This window comes from Pelodiscus sinensis, chromosome 3, assembly GCF_052426305.1.
Source record: "Pelodiscus sinensis isolate ZL-2025 chromosome 3, ASM5242630v1, whole genome shotgun sequence".
Taxonomy (NCBI): Eukaryota; Metazoa; Chordata; order Testudines; family Trionychidae; genus Pelodiscus; species Pelodiscus sinensis.
The window spans coordinates 103,633,535-103,647,585 of record NC_143054.1 but is presented as its reverse complement, the minus strand read 5'-3'; the positions used below and the strand labels follow the sequence as shown (position 1 = coordinate 103,647,585).

The 14,051-nt window shown below is 44.9% G+C and overlaps 1 protein-coding gene across 3 annotated transcripts in view; it reads right to left on the bottom strand.

The window, feature by feature from the left end:
• Positions 1–246: 246 nt before the first annotated feature.
• AIG1 (androgen induced 1) overlaps positions 247–14,051 on the bottom strand; it is a 175,421-nt gene continuing 161,616 nt past the window's right edge. Inside the window, exons 4-5 of one of the 3 annotated variants that reach the window (XM_075924338.2) lie at positions 8,313–8,476; positions 247–3,931 (exon numbers count right to left, since the gene is read on the bottom strand). In XM_075924338.2, coding sequence (XP_075780453.2) covers positions 3,894–3,931; positions 8,313–8,476 — 202 coding nt within the window. In that variant the 3' untranslated portion in view covers positions 247–3,893. The remainder of the gene's footprint in view (positions 3,932–8,312; positions 8,477–14,051) is intronic. The other 2 variants (XM_025187614.3, XM_006128791.5) reach the window with 2 other exon arrangements.

Genomic DNA, 14,051 nt, shown 5'->3' with positions numbered 1-14,051 from the left:
CACGGCTACACGCGGCACGAACTAGGTAGTTCCACGAGGAGTAACGGTAGTTCGGAATAGGAAGCCTAGTCCGAACTACCTAGTTTGTGCCGTGTGTAGCCGCGGGGCACGGAGTCCGAACTAGCGGACATTTAAAAATGGCGGCGCCCGGCAACATGCAAATGAAGCCCGGGAAATTCAAATCCCGGGCTTCATTTGCAACTCCAGTTGACTACATTACCACCCTAGTTCGAAGTAGTGTGGTAGTGTAGACATACCCAAACATAGTCTTAATAAAAACATTGGGTTTATAGGTTTTTATAACAAATATGTAACCTACTAGCCCCATCTTTTTTGTCCTCTGACTGTAAAAGTGTTAATGGACCACTTCACCTTGAATGGTCCCTTTATGTGTTAACTTCTTATGCTAAACAATCTGTTCCATACTGAAGTTAGTTATGACACACTTGCGCAGGGGGAGGGCGGCTTGTCATCATGCACATTGCTACAGTGGGTTTCTCACACCGAGTGATGTAATTTTAGGTCTGTAATGTAGACCTGGTTTATGCTAGTGTTGTTGACCTAACTATGTCAGTGTATACACTACAGCCAATGTATGTGGCCTACTACACCACCATAATATATCTAGCTCTACGATAGGTGTAGGGTTTATGTTGGTGTATTTATGAAGATGCAGTATCAATATAAATGCTGCATTACTTACATTGGCTGTCTTGTCAATTTCACACTCCACGGCCAGGAGCTGAAAGCCCAGCTCCCCAACCCAGGGCTGCCAGGTCTCTGCTCCAAGCTGGGCTGTCACCCAGGTTCCTGAACTGTGCTGCAGCTGCCTCTACCCAGGTGCCCCAATTTCTGCTGGGAGCCCTGCTGCCCCCTGGGGTCCTGACTCCCTGCTCCCAGCAGGGAACCCAGCTGCACTGAAGTTCCCAGCTTGGAGCCTGGCTGCCCCCCAGACACTAGGTTCCCTGCCACCTGAACAGATTGTGGGAATGGATTTATCTCTGCCAGAGGCCCCTCGTGGCTTCCTCCCTATTCTTACTGGGCTCCACAGGGAGCTGTGCAGAACTGAGCACCCAGACCCTTAGCCCCTCACACTGCCTGTCTCTAGTCAGTGGAAAAGCTGCTGGTGAGGACACGTGCCATAGACAGAAGGAGGGTAGTGTGGACATCAGCCAGCACAGTAGTTACTGTGGTGGCTGTATGCTAACCTAATTGATTTAAGATTGTTGAGTAGACATACTCTTAGTTGCCCAGACCTGAAGAAAAGCTCGAAAGCTTGTGTCTCTCACCAGCAGAAGCATGTCAAATAAGAGATATTTCCTCACCAGCCTAGTCTCTCTAAGATCTTGGGATCAACATGGTTAAAACAATACTGCAACGAGGCGTGAGTAGGACAAGAATGTGGTGGAGATTTAATTCAGATTTTCTCTGTTACTGAAGCTGAAAGGAACATTGTAAAAATTGTAAGAGTTAAAACTTTTTCTATATTTTCATATTTATTCCATCTAGAATACCTAGCCAACTGTATTCTAAAACTATATTTTAAATAGGTCCTTATTTTTATACAACCAACTACCATATCCCAAAAATCTCTCTTTAACCTCCACCCCAAGAAACTCCAGCAATGTCTCTTATCATACTGCATGTATACCAAATAGTTGATAGTAAGTCACACTGCAATTTGCATGTCATATTCTGCAGTTAAATCCAGAATGTACACACTAACTGGCTATGTCTACACTGCAGGCTTCTTGCACAAGAACTGTTTTGCACAAGAGTTCTTGTGCAAAAGCTCTTGTGCAAGAGCACATCCACACTGCCATGTACTTTTGCGCAAGAGATGTGCTTTTGCGCAAGAGCATCCATAGCAGTGTGGACACTCTCTTGCGCAAGAAAGCTCTGATGGACATTTTAGCCATAGGAGTTTCTTGCGCAAAACCCCTGTTGCCCATCCACACTGCCTTCTTGCACAAGAGCTCTTGCGCAAGAAGCCCTCTGTTCCGACGCTTTACTGTAAATCTACTTGCACAAGAACGTGCATGCAGTGTAGATGCTCTACAAGTTTTTGCGCAAGAATGGCCATTCTTGCACAAGAAGCCTGTAGTGTAGATGTAGCCACTAAATTTAATCCAGATAAGGGCTACTGTCAAGTCAAATCAACTCCCTGACAGTGTTCCTCTCGCTAAAGATATATTAACAAATGTACACCACTTTGCACATTCAGAGTGCTTTACAAACACTTACGTAAATGCATTTTAGTATATTCAAAAATTCAATATCATCGTAAAGTGTGAGAGTGGAACATGAAGGTACTTGCATATATAGAATATTATTTTTTAAGTATAGCATCCTGTTAAAAATAATTCCATTCATTAATTTTATTCCCACACAGTGATTCCCTGGCTGTTACATTTTCCTCTTAATTGCCTGATAGTCAATTGGAATCCACAAAAAAACATAGACCATGGTAAGTACTCAAAAAATAAGGCCTTAAAACACGCAAGCGACTTCCTGACTGCATTCTCCCTGGTACAATCTGTACTGCCACTTACCTGTTAAGCGCTCAGGACTTGGTTACTCAGTTTCAGGATTTCAGCATATATTATACAACAGTCAATTTTGTATTAGAAATGGGAAGGAAACAACTTCATACAGAAATATCATCATCTACAGGCGATATAAAAAAAATTGGAAATATATTATACTGTACCTGCTATATCAATCCATCTGGAATTCTGAGAAGCAGCTTTCAGAAACATTAAACTGAATATATTTTGGTCTTTATTTATGTGCTTTTGTAGTTAAGAAAAACTCCATCAAATGAACAAAGGTTCTAATTACAGTTAAGGTCCGATTCAATTGATATAATGACTACTGGTCCAGATATAATTACTCTGTGGTCCAGCAACATCCGTGGTCCGGCAGAATTTTAGTTTGCCAGATGCCTGCTTATTGTGGGTAGGGCCAAGTTTTCTGTGGTCCCATAAAGGTCATTTACAGCCACCAGTCCTGGCTCTCAGTGTTCTGTGCTGTTATTTAGCTTTAATTTACCCCTAAATGTCTTCTGAGAGACCAGGAAGCAGTGGAAGTGCTGGTAATGCTGCTAAACATAAGCATGTTTTTTATGCTTTATCTACTTATTTCCTTGTGCCAATATAGTTGTTATGAAGAGAACTGATAAGCTTTGGCTAGATGTAGGCTTATATGTAGGGTGTATCAGTACAGTCATACATTACTAAGCAGCATTGCAAGCATTGTTCCGTTTATTTGCCTTGGCGAAATAAATCTAAAAAGAGACCCACTCCCTACAATATTGACCTTCCATGGTTTGGCATATTCTCTGGTTTCGCACCAGTCAGGTTCCAGGGTGCTGGACTAGAGAGGTTCCATCTGTATTAACATTGCCTACTTAAGGCACCTGTTCTACACTGGTACATTAGTATCTCATAGTTTGATTAGATTATTTCTTCAGGTAAGTTTAGGTAGTGGTCTTTTAATGGATCTTTACAACATATTCTGAAATATAAAGGTTTATTATATTTATCCAGAATAGGCTTATCTGCTTAACCTCTTTCTGAAAATGACACACAAATGGACCCATTATTCTTCCCACAATAAATGGAAATGTATTTTTACTGATATAGATAATAATACATGCTGAGGACATTGTGGAGATAATTAATGTACATGATATGGAAAGAGGAGGGTCAAAACATAGCTAATGGTTTTCATTAAAAATCAATTTTCCCCTAAACCAAGTAAAATCATCCTTGCATTGAGCACATGGTCCATAGAAACATCTTTCCAAGAAATTCATCTCCCTGCTAGCATCTGTTCAAGCTGAGAAGTCTTCCATGGAGGAACAAGTAAATACTCCTTGTTGCTTTCAATGCTCAGTCCATTTTAGGCTTTTCTTTTCCTTCTTCCATAGCTGAAACAATATGGAGAATAGCTTTCAAAACACCAGAATGAATAAAAACTGATTGTAAACATAGTCTGAATGAGTTCTCTCCTGACATCTTATGATGAACTGGGGAAGAGGATTACAGAAGCTGATCTAATTTGCATGGGCACCCCCACCCGCCTAAGTGCTCAGCATGATGGGATTGCTCGTCCAAAGGATCACTTTTGGCAGGTGTTGGATCCCCACTTTCCTTGTTTTTGGGGTTGGACTAATAAAACATTGTTATTCTTGTAGCATGAATAGAGGGCAGCAGAACTGTGCTTGGTTTATACTGATTAAAGAACTCACCCTCAACTAAGTGGCATTCATTGGGCCAATGAATGGGTTCCAAAGCCCAGTGAGTGGTTGTAGGCATTGACTGATTATTGTGTAATAGAAGAGGTAATTTCAATTCAGTGGAGGGTTTTGTTATGTGTTACAGGGCTGAAATTGTTGATTCTTATGCTTAAGTATTAGACTTGCTTTGGGACAGTATCTCTGGTATAAGAGAGTGAGTTCAGGAAGTGAGGCTTCCTTTGTAACAGCTGAAATCATTGAGAGTTATGTTAAACAATGGGCCCTGAAGATATGTTGGTGATTGTTTAGTATGGTGGCTGGTGGAGAGGCATGGCAATTGGCAGCCCTGCTGATAGGGGGCAAGGGAGGTAAGTGCCCTGGGTCCTGGTGATTCTAAAGGGCCTGGGGCTCCCAGTTGCCCTGGTCTTGGGGGGGCGGGGCTTTGTGGTGTGCTCAGGGCAGCACTGAGGGCTGGCTTCCTCCAGCCCTGCCCCCTCTGCCTGAAGCCCTGCCTATTCCAGGAGCATGGAGCATCTCCCCACCTTGCCCTGAGGCCCGGCACAGCTGTTGGCTCCCCTGGCAATTAGGTGGCTGGCAGAAAGAGATTGTGAACGAGTACCTTAGTAACACATAAAGAATCAATTACGGCTAATAGGGCTTTTTCCTCTTTAATGTCCATTCCTTTTAGTTATCTAGGTAGCATGACCACAGTATATACAGGCAGTCCCCGAGTTACGCGGATCCGACTTATGTCGGATCCGCAGTTACGAACGGGGATTTCTCGCCCCGGAGAACTAGAGCAGCGGGACGCCTGGTCCCGCCGCCCGCCTTCTCCGGGGCGAGAAAAGCTGCTCCCCGTCTCCCTGGTCTGCTGGCGGAGCCAGCAGACCAGGGAGATGGGAGCAAAGCGGCGGAGCACCGGGGGCCGGACCCGCGGCCACTTCCAGATCAGCTGGAAGCGGCGCGGGTCCTGCCGGGTGCTCCGCCGCTTTGTTCAGCGTCTCCCTGGTCTGCAGACCTTGTCAACAGCCTGAATACAATGGGCTGTGTATTTTGGGCTTGCCAGTAAGCATGGGATAGCCATAGTCAAAAAGGTCAAAAACAAAACAAATGTGCTGGCTCCAAAAGACTAATCTTGGATCCCTTGTGTCCTCTGTGTGAGGAACCTACCCAGTGGTTTCAATTGAAGCATTGTGTTTGTCTTTCAGAAAGGGCCTTTTTCCTTTCTTCTGAGGAATTCTCCTGCAGATGGATCAATTAGTTTGGCAGGAATGCAGGTATCTTCAACACTGAGAGAAGGCCTGTGAAAAGGGCAAATTTTTTCTTCCCCATGATGTTTGTGGTTTAGGTTGGAAAAACTAACTACAAAATCATTTAGTCAGTTCTGGGTTTTTTTCTTAATGCACCTCCGGAGGAAAAGGAACACAAAAATAAATGAAACCTTTTCAAGTCAGATTGTATTAATCTAGAAACCTCTCTTCAAGGTCTGGTTTCCAAACATTTATTTCTTCAAATCTTCCATATAATTATTATTTTACATTTTTATGGTTGTGGTATTGCTACCATACACTTTAGGTCTGAATTATATGCCATGTTTCATACATGGCAACACAGCAGGTGACTCATGCCATTTACATGTCTTTGAACGGAACAATTTGAATCAGTGTGTCCTAACCAACTGGGAGGGGGGGAAATTGAATAGTAGCTGAGCCTGTTGAGACGATGTCAATATTAACCTCTGTTCTCTTGGGTAAGGAACCAAAGTAACTAAAGTTTCTATTATACATACTATGGAACAGTGAGAGAGATTTTTTGAGCTATTTGTTTGTGGATTCAATCAGAACATATGTTGCTCCATCACATTATTATGATGTTTTCTATTATATGGAATTTATACACTGGGAAGCCTTCTTTTTTTCAATAACCTTTCTTTAAAGGACCTTGCCTGAATTATCTGAAGACAAGGTAAGTGGTTTAAATAGATATGAACATGAAATTGAATTACCGGCTCAGGGCCAGCCATGAGAATCGTGCCAAATGACCAGAGGCTCTCCAGCTTAGAAAAGAGGCACCTGATGTCTAGACTCTAGCACTGAAAAGGTAGAAGTGTGGTACACAGAAAAGGAGGTTTTGAAGCATGTTTCAGATTCTAATTACTTAGAATTGAAAGGTGACATTCCGGCCCCACCAATGTTAATGATGAAATGCCCTTTGACTTTAATGGGGCAAGGATTTCACTTGATTAGCTGCTGTTTCAACGTGATGATGAAGAAGACCATATGTGAGGGGGCACACCTCACTCTGTTAGAGAAGAGGCTAATGAGCTCTTCTGGGCATAGCCAGCACTAACCAGGCATATCTGCTAGGCTTGCTGTGCCTGAGGGAAGAAGCTTAGAAAGAAGCCTGCCACATGAAGGAGGAGTTGTGATGACTGCTGGCTACAGCAAAGAGGAACATAGCTGTAGAGCTTGCTACTCTTGAAACTATATGAACCAGGTTTGAAGTGGGGGTGACCCTAAAGGAGAGATTGGAGGCCGACTCTAACCCTAATTAAAGGCACTCTACCTGCAGATTAGCCACGCTCCAAAGGGGTGATAAAAAAATTGCTGCTGAAGAGACTGACTCCCCTTTATCCTTCTTTTCCAACTCTGATTCTGCCCTCACTCCCGGGGGAGGGAAAAGGACCTTGTTTTTGTTTGAAGAATCCCTTGTGTACCACAGACTGGGAAGAAATCTGTAAGTAGCTCAATCACTGTCTGCTGCGGATGTGGGCTGGGGTAATGTAATCTGTTTGTATGGCTGGAGAGAGGAAATCTATAAAAGTTTTATATGTGAGGAATCAGGGGAGCCTGTAGCCACACTGGGCCCCTGGGTAAGGTGGAGGGGGAGCTGGCTCCATACTCCCAGAAGAAGTGAGGCCTTGGGCAAAAGAAGAGAGGCTGGAACAGCCAACCCTGACTCCTCAGCACTTCCCATAGTGTGCCAAGCTGCCCTTTCCCCCCACCCCATAGAGTCGCACAATGCTCTAGTGGCAATTTAAAGAGCTTAGGGTTCTGAGCACTGCCACTGTCACAGTAGCAGCAGCTGGGAGCCTCGGGCCCTTTTTAATTGCCAGGCCTCGGGGCACTTGCCCCCTTTGCCTCCTGGTCACCTTCCACCCTGCTGCCAGGTCTGTGAGGGATCCACTAAGTTTTGTGCATGTCATTTTACATGCCTCATTGTTAGTGATTGGTTACCTAACTAGGATGCAGATATTTATCCTGTAGAATTCTGCAGTAAGGTTCTCTGTTATCCCTATTATTTGGACTGTTTGATAAGTACATATTTCATTTCATAGGGCAAACTGATTTATAAACAGTTAAGTATCTTAGACTTGAAAATGTCTTTAAAACAATCTTTCTTCCTAACCTCATGCATGACAATAAGATCATTTCCAAAGAATGGCACCTTATTCTAGCTAGATTTCACTGGTTCCTTAACTAATAAAACATAGTGGGTACATCTAGACTGGCAAGATTTTGCGCAAAAACTTGCCAGTTGTCTACACTGGCCGCTTGAATTTGCGCAAGAACACTGATGTTCTAATGTAAGAATTCAGTGCTTCTTGCGCAAATACTTTGATGCTCCCGGTCAGGGATAAGCCCTCTTGCGCAAGAATACTTGCGCAAGAGGGCCAGTGTAGACAGGCACCTTAATTTTTTGTGCAAGAAAGCCTGATGGCTAAAATGGCCATCGGAGCTTTCTTGCGCAAAAGCGCGTCTATACTGGGCATGGATGCTTTTGCACAAAAGCACTTTTTGCGCAAAAGCATCCGTGCCAATCTAGACGCTCTTTTGCGGAAATACTTTTAACGGAAAAAGTTATAAAAATGAATACATATTCATAGCTAATCATATTACCTACTAGACATGTCATTCATTTGACTCTTTTTAAGAGGAAGAAAGAAAAGTTACAATGAAATCTTGTCAGTTCCCCATGTTTTAATCCTCAAACTTCCATTGACTTCAATGGGAGCAGGATCAAGCCCAGGAGAGTAATTGCACTAGTTAGTGCTCCTGACAACAATACTTACATTTTTGTGTATCCCAAATGTAGTTGTTTAGAACCTCTCCCAGCAAGTAGATAATGTTAAGTACTATGGTGGTAGTTGCAAATAAGATTATCTTGGCACCAGGGCTGAGATAATCCAGGAGAGGATACACCCACACTCCTGTAACTTGATGGATCCAGCACACCCTAAAATGGAATATATAGAAGACCAGTGAAGATACTGCTTTTATACTGGTTTTAAAGCAGCTCTGGCTATCATCATGTTTACTGTTACCCATCAATGCATCAATTTTTCCAAAGGGCTACAAACTGTAATTCAGGGGTGGGCAATAATTTTTGATGGGGGAGCCACTCCCAAGATTTTGGAAAGGGCTGCATTCTTCCATGATATTAATGGAGGAGGTCCGGGGTCTGGGATAGAGGTTGGGTGCAGAAGGGAGCGCGGGGTAAGGGATTGGGGTACAGGAGGGAGAATGGGGTCTACGAGGGCATTTGGGTGCAGGAGTTAGTTGTGACCTAGGACAGGGAACTGGGGTGCAGGGGTTTGGGATGTGACCTAGGGTAGGAGGGGATTGTGATCTCAGGCAGGAGATTGGGGTGCCAGATCTGGGAGGAGGTATGGATGCATGTGGAGTTGCAGGGGCATGAGTTTGGGGCAGAAGGTTGGGGAAGGGAGGGGCCAGAGGCAGGTTCTCACTAGGGGTATGTCTACACTACCCCGCTAGTTCGAACTAGCGGGGTAATGTATGCATACCGCACTTGCTAATGAAGCCCGGGATTTGAATTTCCCGGGCTTCATTAGCATAAGCGGGGAGCCGCCATTTTTAAATCCCCGCTGCTTCGAACCCCGTGTAGCGCGGCTACACGGGGCTCGAACTAGGTAGTTCGGACTAGGGTGCCTATTCCGAACTACCGTTACTCCTCGTTTCACTCCACGTAGTGGAGTAACGGTAGTTACGGTAGTAACGGTAGTTCGGAATAGGCACCCTAGTCCGAACTACCTAGTTCGAGCCCCGTGTAGCCGCGCTACACGGGGTTCGAAGCAGCGGGGATTTAAAAATGGCGGCTCCCCGCTTATGCTAATGAAGCCCGGGAAATTCAAATCCCGGGCTTCATTAGCAAGTACGGTATGCATACATTACCCCGCTAGTTCGAACTAGCGGGGTAGTGTAGACATACCCCAAGAGACTTACCAGCCTGCCTGCAAAGCTAAAGGCTTGCAGAGCTTAAAATGTTTCTGGCTGCTTGACCATGTGCTTGAGTGAGTGAACAGTGGTTGTGCCTGTTATTCAAACCTCGTGGAATGAGGTGTAACAGTTAACTCAAACTAAGGACTTAGTTCGAGTTAACGTTTGACTGCTGCGTGTAGCCGCGGACAGTTAGTTCGGTCTAGGGGGATTTAAAAATGGCGCCTGGATGGGAAGATGCAAATAAACCCCGGGATATTTAAATCCCGGGCTTCATTTGCAAGTTCGAATGCCTATATTAGCCTCCCTCGTTCGAACTAAGGGGCTAGTGTAGACATACCCTCACTGCTTTCACCAGCTTGAGGATGGATTGAAATAAACTCTGGTGGCTTGGGTGAGTGGTGATAGTGTACTGTGTTCGAGTAGCCTCATGCTTTAAGGGAGGCCTGGGCAAAATTCCCTCTGCGGGCCAGATCCAGCCTGCCAAGCCACCGGATCTGGCCTCCCACATGCTGCTGAGAAAAGCAGCTGCTGCGGGGCTCTGATTGAACAGCTGAAAACCTAGGAGAGGGGGGAGGCTTTATACACTGTCCCCGCCCCCAGCACAATTCCATTGGCTTCTTTCCATTGGCCCTCACCCCCATGCTCATAGCTGTTCATAAACTTCTGCAGCCAGTATAGGGGCAGAGCAGGCAGGGAGTCTGCTTGAGAAGGCTGCTGGCCAGGAGTCAAGCAGGTGAGTGTCCTGGCCAGAGCCTGCCTCTGGCACCCCAACTCTCTGCTCTCCTACACCCCACATAACCCCAACTCTCTACTCCCATATCCTGCACCCTAATCCCCTGTCCCAACCCAAACCCAGTGCCCCCTCCTGCACCCATATTTCCTCCCAGATCCTGCACCCCAATCCCCTGTTCCAGGTCACCCCCCAGCCTTAGATCACAGCTCAAAGCCCACCAACCCCTTATGCACCCTAGTCCCTTGCCTCAAGACACAATCCCCTCTTGCCCAAAGTCACAACCCAAACCCCTGCACCCTCGTCAAGGTCACAACTGCTTCTTTTACCCAAATCCCCTCCCAGACCTTCTCCTGTACCCCAATCCCTTACTGCAAGCTCCCTTCTGCACCCAACCTCCGTGCCAGACTCTGCACCTCCTCCCTTGACCACTTCCCAAATTCTTGGCGTGGCCCCCTGTCAAAAAGTATTACCTACCCCTGGGAGATGTCTTGTAAAAATTGTGAAAAAATTCTCACCTTTACATTCACTGGGTGAAATTCCATGGCCTGTGGTATGCAGCTGGTTATGCTAGATCACAGTGGACATCTCTAGACTTAAAAATAATCTGAGCTCTCTCCATCCCACAGGCTCTACCTTAACCGTGGTCCTATAGATGGTATTCTCTCCTCCTTCAGCAGCTTGTTATAAAAGCTTTGATTATACAGTCACATCCCAAATGGCTAGAAACTTCATATAAGAATTAAAATCTTGGCAGTAGGTTAATTGGTGAGAGAACCATGACTGGCGGCTGACCCTAAAATGCCCTTTCTGAAGTAGCTTCTACTCTGAAATCATATACTGTGCTAGGCTGTGTTTGGGAAAAGGTAAAAGTGCTGAAGACTGTAAATGAATGACAGGTCCCAGTTGGTCACATGGCTTCTGGGGGAAGACTATAAAAGGAAGGAGAGTTGGGCCGAAGGCAAATAGTGTATTTTCTCGCATTCCAGCCAACTCAAAACAGAGAATCCCTATGGGAACTATTGCTTAGTGGTGTTTTTAGTTGATTTGATTTTGTTTTGTGATCACCATGGATAATAAAATGAATCTTGAAGAAAAAGTCTTAAAATGACTAATGCTTGGAGCTTTAGTTCCCTTCCCTGGCTGGTGAAGCTGCCCACCAGCTTATAGCACCTTTTAGAGGAAGACTAATCAAAGGGGTCTTTGATCTACTGCTGTGCTCTTGAGTGATTGGTTTATGAACCAAGTGGAGTGACATTTACTAGAATTAATTCATTTTAGGCACCAGAAATATTGTCTAAATCCAACTGAGTCACTAAAGAATTCTTGAATGCCATCTGTAGCGTGAGCCTTGCTTACATTCCAGAAGTTTTACTTTTTGCCAGCCAAAATAGTATACCCTTTAGCTGTTTTAACATATGATGGATGCAATTCCATCCAATTTAACTGTATGGGCTAGATTCATAAAGGTATTTAGGTTCCACTGACATTCTGAACACCACCATTTTGCTGCCATCTAACCATGTGCATAGCTAAATTTTCTTTGGGTAGGCAAAGATAAAGCTGCCTAAAGCTTACTGCTGCTCCTTGGCTAACTGTTTGGAGCCCTAACTCACCCCAGAGTTGTGGCAGCCTTCTTCAATTAGGCACTCCCTTGTCTATCACACCTGAGGGGGGTAATCTCCCAGGTGTGCTTACAGCATGCCTAAAGGATCAGGGCTCTCACAAGACACACATACACATCCTAGAATATCCAACAGTGTACTGGTTATGGCACTTACTTAGTATTTGTGAGGCTAAGGTTTGAATCTCCTATGTGCCTGATTTGAAGTATAGACCTGAAATGACATCTCTTGTGTGGGGACCCTAAACTGTAGATAATTGGGTATTCTTGGGCTTTCTATCCTAGTAGAGCTGTTCTAATTTGAATGTATAAATATTCAAGCAGGGACCTGAACCTGACTTTCCCACATGCCAGGGGGTGCCCCAGACAACAGGGCCACACTCTAGCTCAAGGACTTATTCTTATAGGGTATGTCTACACTACCCCGCTAGTTCGAACTAGCGGGGTAATGTATGCATACCAAACTTGCTAATGAAGCCTGGGATTTGAATTTCCCAGGCTTCATTAGCATAAAGCCAGCGCCGCCATTTTTAAAAGCCGGCTAGTGCGAACCCCGTGCCGCGCGGCTACACGCGGCACGGGCTAGATAGTTCGAACTACGTAGCCATTCCGAACTATCTGTACTCCTCGTTCCACGAGGAGTACAGATAGTTCGGAATGGCTACGTAGTTCGAACTATCTAGCCCGTGCCGCGCGGCTACACTAGCTGGCTTTTAAAAATGGCGGCGCCGGCTTTATGCTAATGAAGCCCGGGAAATTCAAATCCCGGGCTTCATTAGCAAGTTCGGTATGCATACATTACCCCGCTAGTTCGAACTAGCGGGGTAGTGTAGACATACCCATACAAAGTAGAACAGCTCCAAAGAGAGAGGCCCACCATGAGTAGGGTCGCCAGATAGTTTCACAAAAAATACCAAACATGACAGGGAAAAAATTGGTTGTGGAACCCCCCCCCCAAAAAAAAACCCAACAACTGGACACACACACAAAAAAAAGAGTCATGGCACCTTTACATCTCCACACTCCCTGTGCCCCCACCAAACGCGGCAGGGGAAGAATGTCCCAAGTGGCCTTCCGTCCAAGAAAAACAGAAAATACCGGATATTTTACATGTCGGGTGTTTTCTGTGTTTTTGTTTTTTTTACTGGACAGAAGCTGCAAATACCAGACTATCCAGGCCAATACTGGACACCTGGCAACCCTAACCATGAATAGGACACCCAACATGGGAGGCAGGAGATCTGGTTTCAAAGCTGTGCTTATGATCAGGTGGAGCAGTAATTGGAATCTGGTGAGTGCCTTAACCATGGGGCTATGTAGTGTGTATGCTGGGAGCTGGGGTGTTCCTAACCCACCCCCCACTCCCACTCCTCAGCCAAATTGATCTGGTTTAGGTGCCTGGCTCCAGTAAAGAGTTCACAGCTAAAAATCTTCAGTCTGTCAGCCAGGTACATAAGACCCATTTCTACAGCAATGAGGCTGCTAAGTATCTTTCTGAATCTGGGCTTTTTTCTCCACATTTCACTCCGGACTAGCATCAGTGGCTCTGCATTTATCATCAGTGGCTCTGCATTTAGCTTGTTGGCTTCTAAGAATTCTCTTCTTAGGCACTTAACTTTCTTCATATTTTGTATGGGGGAGCCTGGACATATAATAGAGGACAGAAGATTCTACTAGGTCTCAGGGCACCTAGGAATTAGGCATTGCAATGCCCAAGTCCTTGTGTGGATCCAGCTTTTATGTGCCTGTCCTTTGAGCATCATAACCAGGTCACTATCAGGACTAAAATAATAAGAACAAAATTCAAAAGTACACCTGACTAGCCATCCTAACCTTGTTGAAAATCAACCATACAGCCTAGTTTACTATGCTGGAATTACTAATATTGTTCTTCTTTCCACTGAGCAATGACACAGCGAGTATTCCTGCATTGTCTACACTACAAACGAGAATAGCAAAAGTAGGGCTGCTACCATGGAAACATTACCTGACGTCCTTTGTTAGTTTGTATTCAAGTAGGAATGAACTCACTAACTCAACACTGCACAATAAAAGGCTGATCAACCGTAGGCATATGTCTTCGATACAAGACTACTGACTATTAACTTTAATGAATGCCTTCAACATGGCAATTGTAGCAATCATTATTCTTGTTCAACCTCATTATTAGATAAGCACAGGGGAACATGCATTAAGACACACTTTGGCTCTCGTTTT